This window comes from Mizuhopecten yessoensis, unplaced genomic scaffold, assembly GCF_002113885.1.
Source record: "Mizuhopecten yessoensis strain PY_sf001 unplaced genomic scaffold, ASM211388v2 scaffold715691, whole genome shotgun sequence".
NCBI classification, from domain to species: Eukaryota; Metazoa; Mollusca; class Bivalvia; order Pectinida; family Pectinidae; genus Mizuhopecten; species Mizuhopecten yessoensis.
In genome coordinates this window covers 1-27,628 of record NW_018479743.1, presented here as the reverse complement: position 1 = coordinate 27,628, position 27,628 = coordinate 1, and the positions used below count along the sequence as shown (strand labels likewise).

At 34.9% G+C, this 27,628-nt stretch overlaps 1 protein-coding gene across 3 annotated transcripts; it reads right to left on the bottom strand.

The window, feature by feature from the left end:
- Positions 1-24,870, bottom strand: LOC110441193 (indoleamine 2,3-dioxygenase 1-like). Of its 3 annotated transcripts, none has more exons than XM_021484297.1 (15): positions 24,681-24,870; positions 14,086-14,180; positions 13,581-13,676; positions 12,741-12,857; positions 8,631-8,749; positions 8,467-8,481; positions 7,981-8,080; positions 7,421-7,544; positions 5,973-6,024; positions 4,515-4,587; positions 4,289-4,364; positions 3,612-3,710; positions 3,229-3,325; positions 1,549-1,628; positions 1-481 (listed from the first exon to the last, which is right to left on the bottom strand). In XM_021484297.1, the coding sequence occupies exons 1-15, from the start codon at positions 24,823-24,825 to the stop codon at positions 420-422; spliced, it is 1,350 nt and encodes a 449-aa protein (XP_021339972.1). In that variant the 5' UTR covers positions 24,826-24,870; the 3' UTR covers positions 1-419. The 3 variants fall into 3 exon arrangements, with proteins under 3 accessions (XP_021339972.1, XP_021339973.1, XP_021339974.1); XM_021484298.1 differs by lacking the exon at positions 24,681-24,870 and adding an exon at positions 22,292-22,384; XM_021484299.1 differs by lacking the exon at positions 24,681-24,870 and adding an exon at positions 22,281-22,305.
- Between the last annotated feature and the right edge of the window lie 2,758 nt (positions 24,871-27,628).

Genomic DNA, 27,628 nt, shown 5'->3' with positions numbered 1-27,628 from the left:
TATAAACACAACGCTTTAATTGATATCTACAATACACATATAATGTTACTCTCAAGAGCCATTGATATCCATTTCATAATACAAATAAATTTCAGGGCCTCTCCACCGCATTTTAATAAAGAATACAGATCTATTTCCTAATAAACATTTTCATGTGCATACACTCACTAACTAGCATCCACATACTAGAATTAAAAAGCGTCATTACGTATAGTTAGTCTTAATAAGCTGTGTTTTATATACCTTACTTATAATCAATATGCTAATATAAATAGTACGATTGTTGACACAAAATCGATCTTGTCCGTTTCGGAACACATAAAACAGTGGTTTTCACCGACATAGTTTTCCCTGGTAATGCAGAGTCACAATCCAGAATAGATTCCTTTTTTCACCGGTCGGTGAATTATGTCCATATCTTAGTTAGATAGTTTACACTTGTCGGTGTCCTCGTTGATTTCTTTCAGGAATGTAAGGTAGGCTGTAACACAGAAAAATAGTATCAAACCCTGAACCCTCTGACCTTGAAACTCTGCCAAGGTCATCAAACTTTATAACAGGTCCTCCATCTCAACAAGCTGGAAGCTATATGTCATTATTATATACGCAAAAAGATTCATTTGAAGTGTTTAAACACAAAATAAAGTTTTCATAATTTACATACTACATTATCATTCATTTACAAAATCGTTGTTGTCCGTCATCCCCGCATGCTACAAGGCAGATATAATGCTCCTATTCCTGCTTGGTATTCAGGATTAAGATTTTATCATTACTTAGAATTTTACTCTTTGCCTTTGTCTATTGAGAAAAAGCTTACGTGTTAAAAAGAAAAACTGGATTTCAGTGTACAAAATTTAATAGCATTGCCCCTGGGATCATTCAGACAAAATTCGAGAAAATCCCTTTCACTCGTCTTTCATAAACTAAGCCTTCACCTGTTTGCCCTTTTACTCTGTTCCAGGGTGAGGAAATCGTAACCTTTCCTCTATACCATGTTAAATGTCCTTGTTCCAGAGTGTACAGGGTGAATTAAAACAAACTTCCTTCAGTCTTATCTACATGTAAGGAATAATATTTGAAAGCTAAACGTCAATTTCCGTGTATTTGCCCCATATCTTCTCCCAGGGATGGTCCTGATTTATTCATGTTATTATGAATTATCTTAGTTCATTAATGCCCCCTGATCAATCAGTTCAAAATCATTTTAATCGTTTTTATGGTGTTAATTTAAAATAAAAATCCTTTACCCCTCCACTTTTCCCAACCACACCTTCCCTAGAGTGTCCATTCATGCTCCTCGTTCATACAAGAAAAATGTCAAATATCCTTACAGTTATTTAGGCAGAGTAGAGTATACTCTTTTAAATAATTGGCAATTGGCAACGAACGACGGTGGTCAGATGTTACGGAACGGCAAAACTGCCAGTGGTACAGTATGAAAACAGTGATATAGGTGTAGATCATTAAATAGTAAATGAAATCGGTACGAAACAACACATGAACCCAAATTTATAATTTCAGTCAGCTATGAACTAGACAACTTACGTGTGCTTCCCGTTCCCGTATCTTTGATCCCTTCCACATGTTTGTTTCTGTCTTTCCTCTCGGACGGTTTCCTTATATAACTGTGGATGTACAAAGTTTATCAAGTAGCCATTATTTACACTTTTAAATTGGTAAACGTTTGACTAAACGTCATCAATATCTTAAAAAGGGAAAGCCAAAAAGAAAAGAAAAATACCTCAAAGCAACTCGAAAACCATTGATTAAAAGGTTCTCTGCTGCTTTTCTCATTGTTATACAAACTTAATTAACGTCATATCTATGTTCTTATTGCTATTCAATATTCATGCTAGTTGTTTATGATATTGTCATTGTTATACCGTACCGATACTAGTCGTCCCTGATTTAGTAATTGTTATACTGTACCGATACAAGTCATCCCTGATATTGTCATTGTTATACTGTAACGATACAAGTCGTTCCTGATGTTGTCATTGTTATACCGTCACGACACAAGTCGTCCCTGATATTGTCATTGTTATACTGTACCGATACAAGTCGTCCCTGATATTGTCATTGTTATACACTACCGATACAAGTCATCCCTGATATTGTCATTGTTATACTGTAGCGATACAAGTCGTCCCTTATATTGTCATTGTTATACAGTACCGATACAAGTCATCCCTGATATTGTTTTCGTTATACTGTACCGATACAAGTCGTCCCTGATATTGTTATCGTTATACCGTACCGATACAAGTCGTTCCTGATATTGCCATTGTTATACTGTACGGATACAAGTCATCCCTGATATTGTCATTGTTTTACTATACTGATACAAGTCGTACCTGATATTGTCATTGTTATACCATACCGGTACAAGTCCTTCCTGATATTGTCATTGTTATACCGTACCGATGCAAGTCGTTCCTAATATTGTCATTGTTATACTGTACCGATACAAGTCGTACATAATATTGTCATTGCTATACTGTACCAATACAAGTCGTCCCTTATATTGTCATTGTTACACTGTACCGATACAAGTCGTCCCTGATATTGTCATTGTTTTACTGTACCGATGAAAGTCGTTCCTTATATTGTCATTGTTATACTGTACCGATAAAAGTCGTCCCTGATATTGTCATTGTTATACTGTACCGATAAAAGCCGTCCCTGATATTGTCATTGTTATACTGTACCGATACAAATCGTCCCTGATATTGTTATTGCGAAATCCTACCGATACAAGTCACCCCTGATATTGTCATTGTTTTACTTTACCGATACAAGTCGTTCCTGATATTGTCATTATTATACTTTACCGATACAAGTCGTCCCTGATAATGTCATTGTTATATTGTACCGATACAAGTCTTCCCTGATATTGTCACTGTTATACTGAACCGATACAAATCATTCCCGATATTGTCACTGTTATATTGACCCGATACAAATCGTTCCCGATATTGGCACTGTTATATGGAACCGATACAAATCGATTCTTATGATTTCATTGTTATACTGTACCGATACAAGTCGTTCAGGATATTGTCATTGATATACTGTACCGATACAAGTCGTTCCGGATAATGTCATTGTCATACCGTTCTGATACAGGACGTCTCAGACATTGTCATTGTTATACTCTACCAGTACAAGTCGCTCCTGATATTCTTTTTTTTATTAGACTTTCAACACGACTGTATACATACTTACTCATTAACCTTGTCTTTGTGAAGACCGCGGAAACCCCGAATAGCACTGATACATTTATTGTAGGCCTTTATGACATCCGTGTTGTTACACCGCTCCACTGTCAAGGAAACAAACACATCTCAAACAATGGTACTTTCATTACTTCCTCGTGTTCATCGGAAAGTGCATTAAGTGTCTTAATTGTATAACACTGAACAGACAACATTTAATTTAGCACCGTAAATAATGTTGGTACCTCACCTAGTCATATAATTACTCCCGCGATATAATTGATATATGGCATCGACAAAGCAGAATTTGATTTCGATAACGAAGAAACCAGTAAGAAAAACTTATCTTTGTTACGCCCACTTTTTATACAGATATATATATTCTATGATTACCGTAATGCCTGATGTTGCTGTTTTTCCTCACGTAGGCACAGAAGTTGCGGTGTTCTCTCAGCATGTAGTCCCTCACTTCGTCAAGAATTTCTTTTTGACCTGTACAATTAAAATATTTTCGCCATACATAAACCATGCAAATGTAGGTATCGACATTGCTAATGGGATTTCAAATGATTAATTCTAAATAGTTTATAAGTTGCATGCACGGTGTGTGAAAACTATCATGGTATATATATCTCTTTCATGTGTGATGCCCAATGTTCTATTAACAAAGTTCCGTGGTACATGAATATACATCCCCCTCCTCTCACCTTCACGTGTAATGCCCAGCGCTGTGTTCACTAGTTTACATGGTGCATACTTCCCTCATATGTGTTTCCTAGAGCCTTATTCACAAACTAACTTGGTACACACACCCTCATGTGTGATGCCCTATGTTTTTTCACAAACATATTTGGTACATACCTCCCTCAACGGTGATGTCCAGTGCCGTGTTCAGAAATTAACATGGTACATACCCCTCATGTGTGATGCCCTGTTCTTTTTCACAAACTAACATGGTACATACCTCCCTTATGTGTGATGCCTAGTACCTTGTTCACAAATTAACATGGTACATACCTCACTCATGTGTGATGCTAAGTACCTTGTACACAAATTAACATGGTACATACCTCCCTCGTGTGTGATGCCAAGTGCCGCGTCCAGTATCTGTAGTGTTGTGCTTTGCGCAGCACTTCCTCCTTTCATCTGAAATATCAAAGAGAGTATTAAATGTTGCTTTCTTTCGTATTTTTTTTTATAAAAAGTAACTTGACAGTAATAGAAAGTTTACAAGATATTATCATTTACATTGTTTAGGTTAAGAATATATTGACCTTTGCCATACATCATACGAACCGATGTGGGTTGGTCTCCGTATACGCCTTCATAAATCAATCCTTCAGGAAGCGGGTCTTTTCCTTCACCCCACCTAGGGAATATATAAAGTATTTAAAGTTTAGGTAATGCAAAGTATCATTTTAAATGTAGGCAAAACTACGCACACTCACCTTAATATGATTTAATACACACTGATTTGAAGGAAGGGAGGTTTGAAGTGAGTATCTAAATAATGTGTCAATACAGTGTGTTCAATTATGAACATATAGGGTTGACGTTTAACCTTTAGAACACCCGGCCTTATTTATCTTGTACTTTCTCCATATGAACATTCCTTTGTTCATTTTCTGCCCTAGCTTTATCAAGTTCAGATTACAGTTTTGATAACATTTTGATAAACTCTTATCGTTTTTATCGATAGGTTTAACTATGATACATACTTTTTGTCTTTATCGTCATTGTGAAAGTATGAACCTAGTCCGGTGTTGATTCCATGTGTTGAGGTAGGCACTGTTAGAGGTTTGAATCTATAAATGTGCTAATATTCTCGCGTTGACGTATTTGCAATATATAGCTTAGTTGAAGTTTTGTGTATTTCTGCAACTATATTGACAAAGCCAGTATACAAATAGGTACTATTTACCTAAAAAGACAGCAGTATACGTAGGAGAATTGATATTGTCTAAATATAGTACGTGTTGAAGTATTCATATATATTTTTTGTAGTCTTAACTGAATCTATACCATGTTGAAATGTAAACCTATATTTATTTCGATACAGAAGGTACTGAAAATTAAATATTGTGGCGATATGGAGAGTGTTACATTATAAATATATAACTAACTGTAAAAATATATACACTTGCGCTGTTTTGAAAAAAGATTCATTTGCCCCGTGAACAAAAATATATTATTTATTTCTATGAGATATGTACACTCACCACGTGTATAAGACATATAAACATACATGTGTGCGTATATATACTGTCCCCGTATTGTTATCCTGAGGTTAAGATATACACTTACACGTCATTGAAACACACGCGTAACATTTGCAATGTTTCTAAAACCCTTACATGTACTCTGATCATTCCCTAAGTTTGAGTTATATACCCTTAATATATATAAAAGATATAAGTAATATAATCACTGTAAGTTAAGCTATATACTGTAATTAAATTACCAGGTTGGGTGCTTATACACGATATAAATCGTACAGTTACCGTTTTGGGAGTACACACACACATGATGTTTAAAACACATATATACTTCAGATTTATATACGAAATATATGTATACCCTTTCACCCTGAATACAGTATCAAATACATACGCCTACCCCTTGTATAAAACATACAATCACCCTGTATATAAAACGTATACACTTATCCCGTTGTATAAAATGCATACACTTAACCTGTCAATGAAATAAATATACCCGTCCAGAACATAAAACACATACATATGGTGTCCTTACCCTGTATAGAAAATCCTTAGTTCATCATAGAACTGCTCTGGGACTACTCCGTCTGTAAACAGGCGAATGATCGATTACAGTGAAGCCTGAATACATTTAATTCATCTCTTTACTGACTCAGCAATTTATATATTGTGAGCAAGATTTATTTTGATTTAAACATATTTTATTGCAGAATTTGAAAATGGATTAGGCACAAGTTATTCCAACTTATGAAGCCTTCTCCCAGAAATATTTGATACAATGTACATCGCAACATCAATAGATTTTACACAAATCGATAATGAAAATAACAAAGGAGAGGGAGAGAGAGAGAGAGAGAGAGAGAGAGAGAGAGAGAGAGAATTTAGAGCCTACCACTGTCTTAAGTAAACTTCTATACTGATTTGAATACATGGATGTTTTCCCCAATAGAAAAATGTGAACTGTCATTTGAAAGTAAGTCTAAGTTTATAATACCATATACAGATAATGTAAGTAATAACAATCTCTTTCTCTTTCATATAGATTACACTCGAAAAAATAATGAAATGAATTTTCATGTTGACTTCCACACGTACAAGACGGACTTTCTATAATGTTTACTCTATTAAGATCATATCTTAAAGAACTACAGACATGTCTTAATATTGTATGTAAACTTTTTAGTTTTCTGTTTTCGTATTCAAAGTAGACTGGCAGCATAATCATGTTATTTCTATTAATTATGGATGACTTAAAACTATTAATTGTTGGTTTGTCACGTATAGTGTCTCTCAAATCATTCCACAGTCGTATAGTTGATGGGATGAAGGATGCTTTTGTTAACGCCAGTCTGTATAGAGGAGTGGTGTAGTTGTTTCTGTTTCTAAGTCTATATTGTGTTTGTTCCCCTACTTGTACAGGATGGTAGTCATTAAGGTACGATTGAGTTAGATTATTGTGCATTTTGTAGAATAATATTAATTTCTTGCGTTCCCTTCTTATTGATAAAGGTTCTAAATTGGTTTCTAAATATAGTGTGAGCAAGAACAACTGTATGCTTTTAGTGTACAATGTGATATTAATCATTTGCTAAGGTTTATCTTATGATGTAAATGGTTATAGGCAGTTAGACAGTGGTTTAATAAAACGAGTGGAGGTTTGTGTTATCAAGATGAAAATTAGGAGTTGTAAGAGAAACAATGTTGACCGAATATTGATACAAATGACAACCAAAGGTAACGAACTGAGGAAGCAGTTTTACGAGATATTGTGTCGTTACGAAAAAGAAACCATACAAGATGTATGACGTTTCACAGCATTGCGACGCAATTTCTTGCACGTTCAGATCAAGGTGATCAAGGCAATTTCTTCGGTTCCTGTTGTTACCCGTTCGCCTCAAGTTTTAGTTTCTACGTTTGGTTGTTGACGATGTAGTGCCTTTATTCTTTTTTCGAAAACAGAAGGATAATATAACTTGCATTTACCTTTTATTTGTTTGAATGTCCTCATCATGTCTACCATGACGCCAGGTATTATTTCTAAGGCCCTGACCAGTGCCACGTTATCCTCAGTACCTGCTGTTGAATACTTCATGGCGTTGACGATAGCCTACAATTTAAAACATACATGCTATACATACTGCAATGCTCATATTGACCATATTCTGCAAGGTAAAATACGTATATTTGAAAATATAATATGCATGTTTACGTAACCTAAAGAGTAAAATATACGTCGATATACTTTACTGTATTTATTTGGACGATGAATAGCAAGGTAACATACACACAGTATATATGTTACATGCTGAGAATTCACTACCCTGTGTTAACATGAAATGGTACACCGGTACCAAACAGCATCACAAGGTGACCTTGCTACTCATGTAACAGCAATGAATACAAGCATACTGTCAATAACCATTGGACATGTTATTACTTTTGTAATTCTAAATTAGGTATATGACCAGGATATACATACATGTACAGGCGTGATATATCCTGGAGCTACATGTATAAATTGCTGTTCAGAGATGTATGTTTACCTCGATGGCTGGTGCGAACCTCTGTTCGATGACGACATGGGTGAGGATGAACCACTCGGCACCATCACCTCCAGGTGTCTGATACATCGCGTTCAGATTCCTTATAAAATAATCCAATTGAAATGGTAGATTTGTATAACCTTTCCGCCAACATGCTAACGAATTGACCAATTGAACATGCTTGGTACCCTTAGTATTACTGTAATATTATCTATGGTGAGAGCAGTGTTAATAAGCTAAATCAAAAAGGCTATACATACTGCATCAATTTACGTTATTCGTTGTTAAGAATGCTGGCAAAATTGGCACCCAATTTTTAAATTTCTTGCCGCAATTAAACAATTTTCAAACCATTTGTTTTATTTAAACCTTCCGTGAAACCCCCTAGTGCAATTCATAACGTATTTTATCACTTTGTGGGGGTGGTTTACTTTTCCTACGTTTGGAAATTCATTCAGTGGATGAGGATCAAAATTGATTACTTACCGAAAATCAAATGGCCTGGAAAAAAGAAAAGAAATAGTGTATTTTATAAAGTGTTTCTGCTAATAATTGGTTACTGCCAGTATGCACAAGTTTCTAAAAAAAATCATTTTGCTGATATTTATGGCAAAACATGTCATAGAGTTCTACTTAAATACGATACATACCCATCGGTATCTTGCATCTGCCAGTTGGCTAAAATCATGCTTGGGTAGCTCAGAATTGGCTTCATCCCCAAAGCATCTGACACACGCGTCAGTGGAACTGCCAAACATCTGGGAAGTTTCTGAAATACAAAATGACCAACAATGCTTCGCGTATTAATATTAGTATCAACTTTCGTCATTTTGTTATTTGCCTTCTTTATAAATAAGATCACCTTAAATGTGTTATACCTCTAGTCCTGTTGTATCAAGGATAATTTAGTACTATGTATACCAATGTAGAGTGAATGACATATGTCTAAACAGCTCTACTAGGTTTGTGCCATACTATCTTAAATCATGAGGAGAAATTTGTTAATATATATGGTAATATAAATAAATTGGATTACTTTATCTAGAATAACAGCTGACTCCTATAATCAATGGGAGACTAGCTAGGTTTTCTTAAATGTACTTGCACTTTTACAATTTTAAAGAGCTCATAAATGAGGCTTATTTTGTATCAAAACGGATTTCTATCAAAACAACTAAAATAGACGGTACAGTTCGGTCATTTTTGCATAGTATATATTATTTAAATCGTTACCGTGAAAAATACATAGTTGCTGTGAACCTCTTGTTATTCCTAACATATTTTAACTGGCATAAAAAGCATCTATACACTATATAGTACCTACAAACCCTTGGTACAGTTTCCCGTCCTGTACAGTTAGACAATAACTATCTACAAACCTTTGGTACAATTTCCTCCCCGTCCTGTACAGTTAGACAATAACTATCTACAAACCTTTGGTACAGTTTCCTCCTCGTGTTGTACAGTTAGACAATAACTATCTACAACCCTTTGGTACGGTTTCCTCCTTGTGTTGTACAGTAAGACAATAACTATCTACAACCTTTGGTACAGTTTCCTTCCCGTCCTGTACAGCTAAACAATAACTACATGTATCTACAAACCTTTGCAACAGTTCCCTCCCCGTCCTGTACAATTGTACAATAACTATCTACATACCTTTGGTACAATTTCCTCCCCGTCCTGTACAGTTAGACAATAACTATCTACAACCCTTTGGTACAGTTTCCTCCTTGTGTTGTACAGTTAGACAATAACTATCTACAACCCTTTGGTACAGTTTCCTCCTTGTGTTGTACAGTTAGACAATGACTATCTATAACCCTTGGTACAGTTTCCGCCCCGTCCTGTACAGTTAGACAATAACTATCTACAACCCTTTGGTACAGTTTCCTCCTTGTGTTGTACAGTTAGACAATAACTATCTACAACCCTTTGGTACAGTTTCCTCCTTGTGTTGTACAGTTAGACAATGACTATCTATAACCCTTGGTACAGTTTCCGCCCCGTCCTGTACAGTTAGACAATAACTATCTACAAACCTTTGGTACAGTTTCCTCCTCGTGTTGTACAGTTAGACAATAACTATCTACAACCCTTTGGTACGGTTTCCTCCTTGTGTTGTACAGTAAGACAATAACTATCTACAACCTTTGGTACAGTTTCCTTCCCGTCCTGTACAGCTAAACAATAACTACATGTATCTACAAACCTTTGCAACAGTTCCCTCCCCGTCCTGTACAATTGTACAATAACTATCTACATACCTTTGGTACAATTTCCTCCCCGTCCTGTACAGTTAGACAATAACTATCTACAACCCTTTGGTACAGTTTCCTCCTTGTGTTGTACAGTTAGACAATAACTATCTACAACCCTTTGGTACAGTTTCCTCCTTGTGTTGTACAGTTAGACAATGACTATCTATAACCCTTGGTACAGTTTCCGCCCCGTCCTGTACAGTTAGACAATAACTATCTACAACCCTTTGGTACAGTTTCCTCCTTGTGTTGTACAGTTAGACAATAACTATCTACAACCCTTTGGTACAGTTTCCTCCTTGTGTTGTACAGTTAGACAATGACTATCTATAACCCTTGGTACAGTTTCCGCCCCGTCCTGTACAGTTAGACAATAACTATCTACAAACCTTTGGTACAGTTTCCTCCTCGTGTTGTACAGTTAGACAATAACTATCTACAACCCTTTGGTACGGTTTCCTCCTTGTGTTGTACAGTAAGACAATAACTATCTACAACCTTTGGTACAGTTTCCTTCCCGTCCTGTACAGCTAAACAATAACTACATGTATCTACAAACCTTTGCAACAGTTCCCTCCCCGTCCTGTACAATTGTACAATAACTATCTACATACCTTTGGTACAATTTCCTCCCCGTCCTGTACAGTTAGACAATAACTATCTACAACCCTTTGGTACAGTTTCCTCCTTGTGTTGTACAGTTAGACAATAACTATCTACAACCCTTTGGTACAGTTTCCTCCTTGTGTTGTACAGTTAGACAATGACTATCTATAACCCTTGGTACAGTTTCCGCCCCGTCCTGTACAGTTAGACAATAACTATCTACAACCCTTTGGTACAGTTTCCTCCTTGTGTTGTACAGTTAGACAATAACTATCTACAACCCTTTGGTACAGTTTCCTCCTTGTGTTGTACAGTTAGACAATGACTATCTATAACCCTTGGTACAGTTTCCGCCCCGTCCTGTACAGTTAGACAATAACTATCTACAAACCTTTGGTACAGTTTCCTCCTCGTGTTGTACAGTTAGACAATAACTATCTACAACCCTTTGGTACGGTTTCCTCCTTGTGTTGTACAGTAAGACAATAACTATCTACAACCTTTGGTACAGTTTCCTTCCCGTCCTGTACAGCTAAACAATAACTACATGTATCTACAAACCTTTGCAACAGTTCCCTCCCCGTCCTGTACAATTGTACAATAACTATCTACATACCTTTGGTACAATTTCCTCCCCGTCCTGTACAGTTAGACAATAACTATCTACAACCCTTTGGTACAGTTTCCTCCTTGTGTTGTACAGTTAGACAATAACTATCTACAACCCTTTGGTACAGTTTCCTCCTTGTGTTGTACAGTTAGACAATGACTATCTATAACCCTTGGTACAGTTTCCGCCCCGTCCTGTACAGTTAGACAATAACTATCTACAAACCTTTGGTACAGTTTCCTCCTCGTGTTGTACAGTTAGACAATAACTATCTACAACCCTTTGGTACGGTTTCCTCCTTGTGTTGTACAGTAAGACAATAACTATCTACAACCTTTGGTACAGTTTCCTTCCCGTCCTGTACAGCTAAACAATAACTACATGTATCTACAAACCTTTGCAACAGTTCCCTCCCCGTCCTGTACAATTGTACAATAACTATCTACATACCTTTGGTACAATTTCCTCCCCGTCCTGTACAGTTAGACAATAACTATCTACAACCCTTTGGTACAGTTTCCTCCTTGTGTTGTACAGTTAGACAATAACTATCTACAACCCTTTGGTACAGTTTCCTCCTTGTGTTGTACAGTTAGACAATGACTATCTATAACCCTTGGTACAGTTTCCGCCCCGTCCTGTACAGTTAGACAATAACTATCTACAAACCTTTGGTACAGTTTCCTCCTCGTGTTGTACAGTTAGACAATAACTATCTACAACCCTTTGGTACGGTTTCCTCCTTGTGTTGTACAGTTAGACAATAACTATCTACAACCTTTGGTACAGTTTCCTTCCCGTCCTGTACAGCTAAACAATAACTACATGTATCTACAAACCTTTGCAACAGTTCCCTCCCCGTCCTGTACAATTGTACAATATATATCTACATACCTTTGGTACAGTTTCCTCTCCGTCGTCCTGTACAGTTGTACAATAACTATCTGCATACCTTTGATACGGCTCAATCCCCGTTCTGTACAATTGTACAATATATATCTACAAACCTTTGGTACGGTTTCCTCCCCGTCCTGTACAGTTGTACAATAACTATTAACAAACCTTTGATACGGCTCACTCCCCGTTCTGTACAGTTGTACAATAACTATCTACAAACCTTTAGGATAGATTCTTCCCCGTCCTGTACAGTTGTACAGTAAATATCTACAAACCTATGGTACGGGTTCCTCCCCGTCCTCTACAGTTGTACAATAACTATCTACAAACCTATGGTACAGTTTCCTCCCCGCCCTCTACAGTTGTACAGGTATAATGCTACAAACCATCGGTACGGTTTCCTCCCCGTCCTGCCAAATATATCCAGCCGTTAAGAATGTTAATATCCTGTGCAGACAAAGCTGTTCCAACTTGCCATCTGGTATGGGCTTGTCGCCGTTTAACTGCAATTTAGTTGTATAGAAACCGTCACATCGTATTTTAGATTTATAATGAGATATTTGTTGCGTCGCAGATATCAAGATTGAACCTGCTAATGAAAAACTTCATTACCATTAGTTGATTTCAGGAGTTTTACATCCGCGCAAGAAACACTTTTTATATTTTTTAAGATTGTTGGTGTTCTGAAACAGGTTTATGATGAACAGTTTTACTGAAAATCATCTTAATCTCATTTTCAGTGATGAAATATTGAAAATGATAAATTCATTGAAAATGTGAGTAATTTATTACTGAAGCCTTAGATATCAAAATGGTGAATTCCATTAGTGAAAATAATATTTATTATTGGAGAGAGACATATGAAAGTATTATCAGTCAAAACAAAATTTAGTTTTTTGAGGGAGATATCAGTATATAATATAGTGATAATTGCATTCAGTATTGTAGTGTGAAATATTCAAATATATCTAGGTGAAAACAACATTTATTTCTGTGAATATCAGGACAGTAAATTAACTTAATTTTTCTGCTGTTTTATTTGGAATTATGTTGGCATCATTGACGGATATATAACCTGCCAATTCCATGGTAAAACAAAATTAAGACATGTTTTACTTTAGTGTGATATATCAAAATACCATTTAAAGTTTCGCGATTCAAAATTTGTTATGTACCATACATAACAAGTCGTAAGTCCATCAAATAATTGAATGGAAAACACCTACCTCCTCAACCTTTTCTCTAATAATCCTGTTTTCTACATTCTTGGTTAATTGCTCTGCAACTTCCTCGAATGGACTCCAGCACGTTTGGAGCTTTACCTGTGTTATCGGAAACAGTTAGCCGATCAATAGTTGTCTTATCTCAGCTTATTCTACTCATCATACCCTAAGATAAATCTTTGGTTTGAATAATCACTGTTATACAATAAAGTTTTAAATCGTAAAATAGGAATATGTACATTAAATTTTGTTCAGCTGGAGTTTGTTTGGTAAAGGATGCTGATATGTTTAGTAATAAGTACGCCTAATTGATAAACAATCGATACGGATCTTTATAATTCGATACATTATTACGGTACAAAAATTGTATATCTTATTTTTTATAATCAGAGAATGTGACCGCCGTAAAAATTATATTATACAAAAAATTAAATTAAATGCATTCTTAACTTAAATATATCACCCCAATCGATCAGTCATTATGTATAAATGTGTAAAATTAACGCACCTGTGAGGAATCAAGTAGGAATCCAGTATCTCTAGAGACCAGAAACCTTTCTTCAACCTGCTCCAGTGTTAAAGTACTTGGGTCCATTTTCTCAACTGTAACAAATATATACATTTAATTTCTAAATAACAACAGTAAAAGCACCGCTTTATGGAACTGTTCGATGTAGATTATTATAAGGAAAACAACCTGAGCTAAATCAGTGTACATTGTAAGGGATAGGTGGCCTGTCGTAATAGATTGGGGGCGATTGTTTCACCCATGTGAGAGGGGATTATTCCTTTTAAGAAAAAGACATACTGATATTGTTATAGATTTAAATTACATGGTGACTAACTTGTCTTTTTAAATCTACAATCACTCTACCGTTATGTTATGTGCAAGTGTAAGATGCTTCGCTCTTGTTAGCATATACAAACATGTCTATATGATAAATGTATATGATGGAAATAGAGTCATATAAGGAAACAAATCATGGGTACGTCTTCGTGTTGAACAAATTCTTTGGAATTAGGATGACAACTTAGAGGTACATTGTAGAGGGATCCCTGCCCCTGTACACCCGGTCAACAGTTTTAGATACGTTACACCTTGTTTTAAGTAATACGCATTGTATTCCATTGGACATGGATAAGACATTTACATTCTATCCAATGTGTCAGTTGGTCAGAGTGCTTTATTGATTCAAGTTATATACCTAAGTAATTTTCATTATATGTTACCTTGTATATTAATATGAAGGAATGTGTAACTTGTTACATTTTCTTTTTAAAATGGGTTTTATCAAAATGCTTTTAAGGACCATCGATCAATACCGAACATTATTCAGATAAAACAACAGCCTTCTGGGTCAAGTTACAACAACATATTCAACGCTGATAATATAAAAAGAACGTATATTAATGGCGGTTTAACCATAACATTTCAATGATTTATTTGTTAATCTTCTTTTTATGTTGTTTTAATGCCAATCGATAGGTTTTTAAAATGTGCCGCCATTTACTGGGAACTCGGGATGCGTTTAATTAACCGTCAAGATATAGCAATACTTTATCAGGGACTTTCTGGATTTGTAACGTATGTGTTTTGTACATTTAACTGTATTTCATAAAAAAAAAAAATAAAAAAATATGACAGTGAAGTGGTGGGCATATAAATATACCATTGCTCCTGGGGATATAATGCGTAAGTCAAGAAAAATGTACACCGAGTAGGGTTTAAAAACGACCCTCAAACAAAACTCGTCTTGTCTTGTCTTACTTGTGAATATGACAATAAAACAGAAAGACTTGACTGTACGCACGTACCAACTGTTGCGAGTCTTGCTTTACTAAGTAATACACGTGAGCTGTCTTCCTAGAAGTACTGACGCATAGGAGTGAGACATATTGATTGGTAATAGATGTACGAGCTAACCTCTACATTCTTAATAGGCATACGATTAACTTGGGTCAAAAGAGTACCATGATCTGTACATCAAATCGACACAACATTGAAGTACATGCACAATGACAATCTACCCATGCTATTACCATCAGGTGGATGATCAACCTATTTATGCATAACATAATAGGGTGTGTATACCACTCTGCATGCTGCAGACAATAACTGTTTAAGTACGATGTATTTAACGTTGCTCACCGAAGGGCAATGTATCCATCAACCTGATAGGAGTTTTCCCCGCCGCATGATGTTAATTGTGATGTATTTGAAATTATTAGAACATCAAGCTACGTTTATTCTATTAGCTTTGAAAAGGAGAATCCTTGCGTCAGGATATATTTCAAATGCTGTAATAAAAGACAAACTGCACATTCATTTGTTATTTCAATTTATTTTGATGTACATGTGAAGATGTTTCCTATAACACTTTTAGTCAAATTCTAAAATAAATCTGAAATTTGAAACGAAATGTTGCACAACTATAATTACACCTCACGAAAATATATATATTGTCAATTAATATACACGGAATATCATATATTTCTTATATGGCGTAGTACGATAGGGACGCACCGTGATCCACTTTTGTCTATGCTTGTACGTTTATTCAATCATTGAACTGCTTCCAGTTGGCGTTCTCAATGAAAATGAATGCCAACCAACTAAAAAAAGCTACCTTATTAATGCTTATATTTACCATGTTGGAGTATTTCAATCTCAAAAAACAACAACAAAAAAAACCAAACAATCGTCCAATGAAATATGATGTAAGGTTTCTGTTAGTGCATATATCATGTATGCTTTTATAATGAATGGAACAATCATCTGCTAGGGAGGGTAATTGGTATCTAAAGTTGCCATTTTGACATCACAATTCATGATCTTTATAATGTCAACATTTTGGCAATAGCATCCAAAGCTGATATAAATGCCATCTAAATTTGGTAGAGTTATATTGTGACATTGCCGTACGTTTGTAGGTATATGTATAAATAAAATAGGTAGTAGCGAGATAGTAACAACTATCCGTCTAAGTATGGTCAACTTTAATAGGTGACATGGTTTTTAACATTGAACAAGTTCTCAAAGTAGTTCACATGTTATTTAATTGTGTAATAGAAACACAATATTTTGAAAATACATTTTATATTGGTGTTATACACAACGTACTTGAGTTGAGCGCTACATTGTCAATAGAAAATCATTGCGATAACACACTAGAGCCGTTTTCATCAAAAAATAAGACAAATAAAACCTCTTAAACATTTAAGTCTAATGTCCTAAATTATATAATTAGTATATTTGATAATATGTTAACATATGGACTTTCTTATTTTGTCTGTTTTATTATTTATAAACTTGCTATATACACTTGTCTATTTAACGGTTTACAAATAAGATACACAAACAGGAGAGTTTTAGGAACCTTACGACACTAACTAACAACACGTGTTCATTGTTCCTATATCCACCTGGACATGTATTTGTTTATATTTGCTACATTTTGTACGAACAAACACACGAGAAATATGAGAATCAACTTAACCCAATGCCACTGTCCAAAACACGTAATCGTGTAGTATACAGAGTGCCAACATCCGATATCTTAAAAATGACTCAGCTTAGATATAAAAAAAACTTTTAAAGATCCGTAGACTACATTGTAGATGGTGTCATTTGGTGATTGTATTTGCAAGTTATTTATTTTAAATGTTCTAATGAATAGGCTGTTATTATGATTCAGCAATTTTTTCTGGATTTTTTCCACAAGAGAAGGCAGTGAAGACGCAAAGTTATTCAGTTATTGTAACTTATACGGTACTACGGTATTGCAGTTGCTTCAATCAAAAAAATAACTTTATACCAATGACAAAATTTGATATATTATAGTAAATAAACTACTTTCTGAAATAAGATGTATTTTAGAATCAAATTGATTGAAATACGACTCTCTCATACACCACAGATTTAAAAAGAAACAGGTCGATTGTTATACTTCGAATCAGGGATATATCACATTGTAAATAACTATTTCACTACATACCAACTGATGAAGGGGAAACAGCTGCTGAACTGAACTTTTTTTTTTTTTGTTTTGTTATCTACACAAGTACATTCAGGGAATTGGGCAGCAGTAAAAATGACATACAATTTACCCTAACACCACAGCATTCCCGCTTTTGCTAAGGAAAGTTTTAATAGAATCGATCCCGCCTTGGAAGTACGACAAAAAATCTCAAACCTCGGGGTAAGATTCTTAAAATGTCCGACATAACATCGGACTCGAACATATTGGCGACGTAAATAGGAACTGCGTAATCAGTTCTTGTGTTTTGTTAACACTCACTCTTATCTTAACGACACGTATATCGCGCTGACCTTTAGAAAGAGAGCGAAACTGACTTTATAAATAACACGCAGCAGCCCACGTGTCCTCACAGATACACATGAGGTCTCTAGACCTGTGGTTTATCAGGGAGGGGTTCATACACATAGAAAATATACATTGTACACATAACGGTAACAGGGATGGTTTCGGACGTATTTTCTATAACCTTAATTCCTTTGAGTGTACCTTCAAATAGCAATATGTTTGGGCATGGGCTATACTGCAGTTGAATAAACAAACAATGTAGTCGTATCCAATAAAAAGTAGAATTTCATTAATACTTTCTCCGAAACACTTCTACAATCTAAAAGGTGATGAATGATATGCAAATATGTCTATGATTCACCTACAATACCTAGAATAGGTTAAAGGTGTATCAGGAATGATTCACGAATATTACCCAGAACAACTTTCACTTTGCAGACGAATACTGGACGGCTCCACATAAGTGGATAACGTGTGGTAATTCCATTGTTACCTTCCAGTAAATATGGGGAGTATGGTCACGTGCAGACTTATAAAGGTAAAGTTACGTGCAGTAAGTCTCTTTCAATCAATACCCACACGTATATGTTTTATTGCAAATACGATAACAAACGAATATTACAGTTAATAAAAATAACGATGGAATGCTATGCAATTTAAAAATGGAACGATCTTAATAAATATGTAATGATATCAACCTGTTTGATAAAACTCACTGTCTCCTTTCTACCATCTTCGGTATAATTAGTCTGTACCTCTACTCAACCGGCGCCTTACTCTTCCCTTTCGAATGAGTACTTGGATCTTAAACACTTTTATGTCCATAATATGTGTTAAATGAAATGCATACACAACAGAAAACACCAGATATAACGTCCGTGCTGTTGTTCTGTCTGATAGAGAAACTACATAAAAAAATGATAAAAACCGGACATTTCCGTGCGTATGTATCATCTGGCCATAAGTCAAGACTAATAAAAAAACGAATCCCTTAGCTGAACCGATGAAACTAGAGGGAAATATAAACGAACGAAATCATTGAAATATTACAACTTTCTTTTAGCTCGTTTAGACCATGTGACAAGGCCAGCGGGTCAAGTATAAAATTGTAAACGGTATTCGGTTTGAAGTGTCTACAAAAATCTCCACAAAAACATTAATCACTGGAACAACAACTACTCCTGAGGACAAATAATTGTTTGGTTAATTAAACACGATATGTTTCACATTTAGGGGGTATATCAAACGTATACCTATTTCGAAATCGAATGTAAAATGTATGCCGGTCTTGTAAATGACAACCTGTGTCAGCGCTTCGCGAGACGGAACGCCTAACAGTCTGATTGAAATTCGATTAAAAACAATTCAGCATGGTCAGTTAGTGTAAGCGTATGTATTCAGGGTGTTAAATGCACTGCACATGTAGCTTACCGTAGCGTTAGACAGTCTGGTCTGGTTTACTGAATGTCGTAAATCAATATATTACCGTAAGGTTACAAATACACCCCCCCTTAGTTTAAACATATTTATTGCCAAAAGTAGACAAGGGATTAGGCACAAGTTATAACAACTTATAAACGACTTCTCCCAATATACATTTTGAATGACATTACAATAATGACAATAAATACAATGTATCTACAATAACAATTTGAGCTCAAAATCTTTTGCTGGATTTACATGTAATGAAGTTTTGCACATATCTAAAGATGTTTTTTTTAAGGTCCAAGGAAAATTGTAAATTGCCAAACAAAGGTATTTATTTAAATTTTGAACCAGAGTACGTCGTTCGTTTGTAAAAAGGTGACATTCCAAAAAATAGTGAAAGACATTCTCACAAAGATGACCACAATTACAAGACGCACTCTCAACAAGGTTAACTCTAAATAGGTAATAATTAAGGAAACTGCATTGGTGTCGGAGCTTAGTATGCAAAATATTAAGTTTACGATTTCCGATTTTAAAGTAAATAGGTGGATTTGACTGAATATTTGTTGTTAAACAGAATTTGAATGAATTTATAGAGGGCAGGGATCGAACCAAGTTTTCTAAGTTATTCCAACAAAGAAGGTAGAAAGTATAAGAGAAGAGTTAGTAAGAGACAGTCTGAAAAGAGAAATCCTATAGTTATTATTGTTACGTAAAGCGTAACGGCTATTTACTCCAGATAAAGGCGACAAAAGATTACTGAAATAATCAGGAGTTAATTTATTCCGCATCTTATGCAATAGTTATAGTTTACTCCGATTTCTGCGATTAGATTAAGTTCCAAGACCAGTTTCGTAATATAAAGCATTAATAGAGGTATATGAAGGAAGTCCTTATATAATGCGAGCAGCTTTACGTTGGGCTTTTTCTAACTTCTCCGATTCAAAAATAGTGCAATCGTCCCACAACTTACAAGCATATTCTAAAACAGGTAAAGTAAAAGTCTTGTAAATCATTAAAAGAGCTTTCCCACTTAATAAGTGTTTTAGTTTCCGTAAGACATTATTTTTTTTCATAACAGAATTGTAAATCCCATTTGCATGATCCCCTCACTTTGCATTCGAATTAAAAGTTACCCCTAAATATCTATGATAATCTGAAGGTTTATGACTTTCCTTCCTATCTAATTCTAAATCTAAGTCTCCCTTGATATCATTTGAATTATAAATAAACAACACATCTGTTTTTCAGGATTGCAATGAAACAGCCAGGTTTTGACCAAGTATTTAAGATCTCTAGGTCTCTATTCAAAGTTTCTGGAATTTCTAGACGAGATAAAGATGAATTCAATAATGATGTATCGTCTGCAAAAAGACGAGACGTTGATTCAAAAGTATCTGCTATGTCATTAACAAATATAAGAAATAAAAGTGGGTCAAGAATAGAGCATTGCGGACCCCTGCCTCAATTAGACCTACAGAAGAATATGAACTGTTTAAAAATACCTTTTGATGTTTCCGAGACAAATAATTTTCTAACCATTTAAGCAATTCACCTGTCACAGAATACAACACAATGTCATGTATGTCTTTTTTTCCTCAAGTGCAATACAAATTTGGTGATAAATATCAATGAGTTGATACACTGTAGAATGACCATGCATAAAACCAGACTGATATTTGTAAAACAAAATATTTCGTATAAAGTAGTTGTACAAATGTTTAAAAATCACTCTTCCAAAAACTTTACCAACAGTGGACAGCAAAGAAATTGGTCTTTAATTCGATGGAGAATGTCTGGCATCCTTTTTAAACAATGGCATGGTATTGGCTAATTTCCATTTATTTGGATAAACCCCCGTTAATAAGGACATATTAAGTGTTATGTTGAGGGGAGTACAAACCGTGTAAGTAGTATTTCTTAGCATATGGTGGCTGATTCCATCCCCACCCGAGACCTTGCTGAGCTTCAATATCTGTAGAACATCGCGTACATGTATTTCAGTTGAATTTAATCTAATTGAACTAATTTGTTTGTCAGTTTTTTGCTCCATAATCGGAACATCAGGGTTACTGTCGTCTACTCTAGTAATACTACAAAAATAGTTATTGAATAATTCAGCTTTATCTTCATCTCTAGTAACTATGTAATTAGTAATAGGATCGATTAAGGAAGGTATTGGTTGTGAAGTATCAAACGTTTTAATTTACCTTTTAATTAATTTCCAATATGACTTCGGATCGGAAAATGAGTACCCATCAAAAATAGCATAAACATTTTCATAAAAAGTAACACGTGCATGCTTTTTCATATCATTAACTATGTTTCGCTGTGATTTGAATTCATTGATATCTACCAAACGTTTGGTTGACCTAGCTTTGTCATGTAACCTATCCTTAATTCTTTAGTTTTTCCTAAGTTCAGAGGTCAACCATGGCTTATCATTAGGTTTTATATTTACTTCTTTACTAGGAATACATTCATTGGCAAAAGTTAGAAAAATGTCCGTAAAACGATCAAAGGCTAAATTAACTGAGTCATAATTATAAAACAAAATCTATGCAATTATGATTAGATTTAAGTTCATTAGATTTTCAAACTTTGCACTCTTGTACTGCCAGTTCCTACATTTATAGACTGGTTTAAAAAGACAAGGAAGATAAATGGAAGCAGTACACACCCCTACCTAGTATTTTCAATAATTTCCGTATGCTTGAATTTACAACTACAAATATTTGCTTTATGATGTGTTGCGAAATTGCAGGGAAACGCAATGAGATTTAATTAAAGATAGTTACAACCATGAAATACAAAACAAAGTTAGAAACAAATGTTAAAATTGTCAAACCATAACTTCGCCAAATACTTAATGTTTTCTCTTAAACTGTTAATTTTAGAACGTTTATATTTTATGTAAACTTAATAAAACTATAAAACATATCAACAGTACTTTTAACTCACCTGCCTCTATGATCAGTTAGCAACACGTAACTGATTATCTAATACGAAAACTTAATAACGCTAACACCAACTTACAAATGTAGCTATTTTTGGAAACACGCAATTATGCACGTGGTTATGAATTCCCGGAAATTGACTATATTGCTATATTGGTCGGTATTTAATGAAAATATTATTTCCCAGAGTTGAATAGTTTTAGCATTCGCTGAAAGTGACACTAACACCTTATAAGGGGGGCGTGGCTATGTTGTGATTGTATAGTGCACGAGTACTTCATAACTTGTATGATCTGCATAGTTGGGTTTTTACATAATGTAAACATGTATGTACGTACATAAGCATCGTCAGAGCTTGTATAATACCTTCAGTGTAGTCACAGCTAGTGCAGTAACAAACTAGCTATGAAAATGTATGATTGTGAGTTGATATTAATGTACCAAACGTCAAAAGTCTAATAAGTATTATGAGTATAGCTGTCCAGACGATATTGAAATTAAAATATGATTGCAAAAATTAAATATACGGATGAAATCAGTTTATTTGTTAAATCTAGCTATAGAAACAATGCTACGATACCCTCGTCGAATTATTGTGATTGTAATTTATGTTTGTTTCTGTCTGTCCATAGGTGATTTACAGGGCTAGTATCCATAAGCGCATATTAATAATCCTAATTTATTCCAACGAAAACATTTGTCATGTTCACACCATAGACGGGTCAGATGTCGGTTACTATATTTGACGAGATATTTCGATAATTTCGCTTGCATAAATGAACCTTCAAATCCAAGTCGATAAAAGCGATACTTTTTGGACACCGACTCAAGAGAATAAAAAAGTTTCCGTTTTTGGAAAAGAGTTTGTTTTAACTGATTACATATACTGCTATCTCTGTATCAAAACCGTTACATGTAGCAGAATGGGGTACCTGTTTATAGTGTATTTCATATGAAAAACCATCCCAACTGAAAAGATATTACTACCGTTCGAGTCAAGTGAACCACGTGGCAATAAGGTTTCTGTGACATATGTGTGTTGTACATGTGAAAAATGTGTTCAAATTCATGTTAAACATTTATAAGCATACTTCGGTTTTATAGATTATTCCTTCCAATGTTATCTAAGCATCGATTAATTTCTATCGTTTCAACACATTTTCATTCAGTTCAACCTATCATGGTGGTTCCTAAATTCTACTTATTACATATTACACATTTTAATGGTAAGCTTCCGAAATGACGCTCATCCTTTTGAGGACTTTACGCAAAACGTGCACTATTATAGCAAACTAGTACTATAGTACCTTGAATAGCAACACTCGTATGTGACTGTTAGGAATTCCTGAACCTACTTCCGTTTCCCGTTTAAAATATAATACACGCCATGATTGTTACGATATAATAATGTACACACAAAACCAGGATAGACAGTTAAGCAACAATATCGAATCCTCAATACACAAGGAAAATAGTTAACTGATGACGAAATCACTAAGACATGCAATGTATAGAGAAGTATACGATATCTACAAGAGTTGACAAAATATCCTTAGGTCAGTTATATTACATCGTAATCCTTCGTCATCAGGAAATTAAACAGCCAGAGTGTATATGAACTTGATACCATACTGTCTAGGTAGACGTGAGCGGGCATCATACGTGTACACTAACATATCGGTATCGAAACCGTCGACACACTAACATATCGGTATAATCTTCTCATTTACTTTTTGAATTGTTTTTCTTTTACATTTTCTTTCCTATTTGATATTCGAAAGATTTAATGCTATATATAAATGAGTACAATAGCTAATATATAACTAGATAACCATACATATACTGTTACATGTAGCAGCAAAATATACGTATTACACCAAAACAAAACAGATATAATAGTTTAAAAAAAGAGCATTTTATAAACATGACTGTAAAACATAAAATGACAGGAGTAATATTGTATTTTATAACAATGCAAAGGGTTTGTTCGCCAGTCAGATAATATCAATTATCAATTCTTAATCATGTTCTACAGAGAATCTTGATTACAGTGCTTGACCGCATATACATTATTTTCATAAGAACAATTATTATTTCTTCCGAATATTGACTTATCTGTCTCAATATCAGAGCAACTCAATAAAGACTTACTTGTCTCAATAGCAGATGCCCAATAAAGACCTTTCTGTCTCAATATTAGATAAGCCCTATATGATCTATCTGTCTCAGTTTCAGATACGCCCCAAAACGACTTACTTGTCTCAATATCAGAGGAGCCCAACAAAGACGTATCTGTCTCTATATCAGAGGAGCCCAATAAAGACGTGTATGTCTTTATATAAGAAAAGTGCATCTGTTTCAATGTCACAAGAACAAACTAATCAATGACTTACCTTTTTCGAAGATCACACAACAAAAGAATGGATGGAGTACAATTGATGAAGCTTTATATAAGAAATTGTTTATATTTTTGGGTACACGTAATCCTACTTGCGTTTCGTGATTCCAGGTATCAACAGCCGGTAAGCCCTCGGGCATATCTCCAAACTCTAAAACATATCGGGGGTTTTCCAAGACATGTACAACTTAAAAAAAAAATCTACAGGAAATATTTGAACAAATACAGATAAAGTTGCCGATTGGCGTAGATATAGCAACTAACTTGCAGATTTATTTTTATCAAAATTGAGTGAGGTATACGATTCCACATAACGTACATGTAACAATACAGGAACGATATAGCTAACGGGGAGAGATACTCGCTTGGGTATCTGTTCTAAATAGGTATACAGATTATCCCAGTAACTCGGCCGTACTTTGCCAGAAAACACTACTTTAATTGTGAAAGAAAACTTTGGACGTGTCTGAACACTGCCTGCCTTTATGATCTATCTTAACTTACAGAGCAAACTTAACGACCACTAAAACTTGATAACGTAAAATATGATTGTTTTGTACAGTATCTATTATATATTATCATCCGTAGTTGTTAGACACGTGTAGGTGTTAAACTATCCAAAAAGGAGGTATCTTTATACTAGAACAATGCATTGCCTATGACGATGCTACACTGTCATTCTCAATATATTAAGTTTTAAAGTTATATTTTTAAACAATTTATCACAATGCCAAAAAATTAATTATGAGTATCTGTTTTAGTGCTGAATGCAAGTGCTGATCCGGATATTGTTTACAGTCATGTTATAGTATCCGTTTAATATATTATGCGGCGCAACAGAACTTCCTTTTTTTCTAGAACATACCTATGCGGCAGGCAAATTGACTCTGAAAACAATTGCAAATTTTAACCAGTTCTGCTCAGGGAAAAACACATGGGACTGGTGGGCATGATCTTCATGGAGAGTATTTCATGTTGAGAACTGTTTGGCATAACATTTCAGATCACCTGTTTCTTTAGAACAGTTCAATGATAAATTGATGCATATCAATTTGATAGTTAGCTGGAAAGCTAATCTGGGTGATTCTTTGTTACCACTGGTCAGTCCAAATTATTCTTATATATACATATATATCACGACAATAACTTACCAAGACATTAGTATTAAAGATAAAATTAATTGAAATTGTTGTGTTGTGGTTAATTTGTGTCTATTTGATAAGTATCTACCCTCGTATATCGTCCAAAGATATGTATAATGTACACGGTGTTATAAAGAGTGTGTCTGTTTCCTTAATAATGCATTACAGTAGGTCAATGTGAGCGGCATGCTAACACCAATGTTATAATATAGAGTAGGTAAATATTAGCTATAGGTGGGGAATTATTGACGATCGACCGCATTAAAGTCTGCGTGGTCTTTAACAGGGATTCTGGAAATTCCTGATATAAAAACTAAACTTTACAAAACCCACGCAATATTAAGATTTCTTGGAGTTATTCCTGGAAAATAGAAACCGGTCTATTTGTGTAGTGAAGTCATAATCATGTGTTTCAAGCCTCCTGGCTCCCTCCCAAACTATGCGAGTGTGTAGTCATTAAAACAAATAAGGCGTGTGTCATATGATCCTATCGATAAAACAGGGTCGTCTGTCAGTACGAGCTGTTCAGTTTGTCTTTACTACAGACATGTACAACTTCCATAAACCATTAATTAGTACTCTTTTTTCTACTGACATAGCGTATAGTTGTGTCAGTGAGGGTGACAATGTCACCCTTTGTTTCAATTAAACAGAAAACAACCAATAATGAATAAACTTTCACCTTAAGTGACACAACAAAAAAGAAACGGATCAGACCTGACGAGAGTTCGTTTCTATAAAGTAATACGTATATAGTTTATTTTGGAAACACGTAATCCTGATTCCAGGAAGCCAGCTCGACTTTCGGGAAGATTTCATGTTGGCCTTGACATTACTCACCTTCCCGCATGTATGTTTTGTATACTGGTTCAGGTGAATCATAGATATTTTATCTAGACAATGTTGTGGCACTTCTGTTAAAATATCACCTGGTGTAACAATACAGCAGAGGAATGATTCAACAATTGGGAACAGGTAGTTGGAGTCACCGCCCATTATATATCTGTCTTGTCCTTTGGTATTGATTGCAGTGGCTATATAGCTGTTGTATGGGGATGTCTACACAGCAAACACTACCAAACACATCAAAGCGAAACTATCGGCGTGTTTGAACATTGCCATCGCTTGTTACATTTTTTTTTCTTTTCTGAATTTTAATTGTCCATCCCAAAATTGTATTGAACTTTGAAAGGAAAGCTGAATATCGTTATTGATTATATGACTACTTTGTCAGATTAATTGCAATATATAACACCATCACATATTTTGATATCAACTATATCTGTTATAACAGCCATGTCGACATTACCCAAACTTGTCTGTAATCTGAAGGATACAGTATCACTACAGTATGACCATGTCGACATTACCAAAACTTATCTGTAATCTGACAGATACAGTATCACTATTGGCATGTCGATATTTCCAAAACTTTTATGTAATCTGACAGATACAGTATCACTTNCTTGTCTGTAATCTGACAGATACAGTATCACTATGGGCATGTCGACATTACTAAAACTTGTCTGTAATCTGACAGATACAGTATCACTATGGGCATGTCGACAGTACTAAAATTTGTCTGTAATCTGACAGATACAGTATCACTAAGGGCATGTCGATATTACTAAAACTTGTCTGTAATCTGACAGATACAATATCACTATGGGCATGTCGACATTACCAAAACTTGTCTGTAATCTGACAGATACAATATCACTATGGGCATGTCGACATTTCCAAAACTTCTCTGTATTCTGACAGATGCAGTATCACTATGGGCATGTCAACATTACTAAAA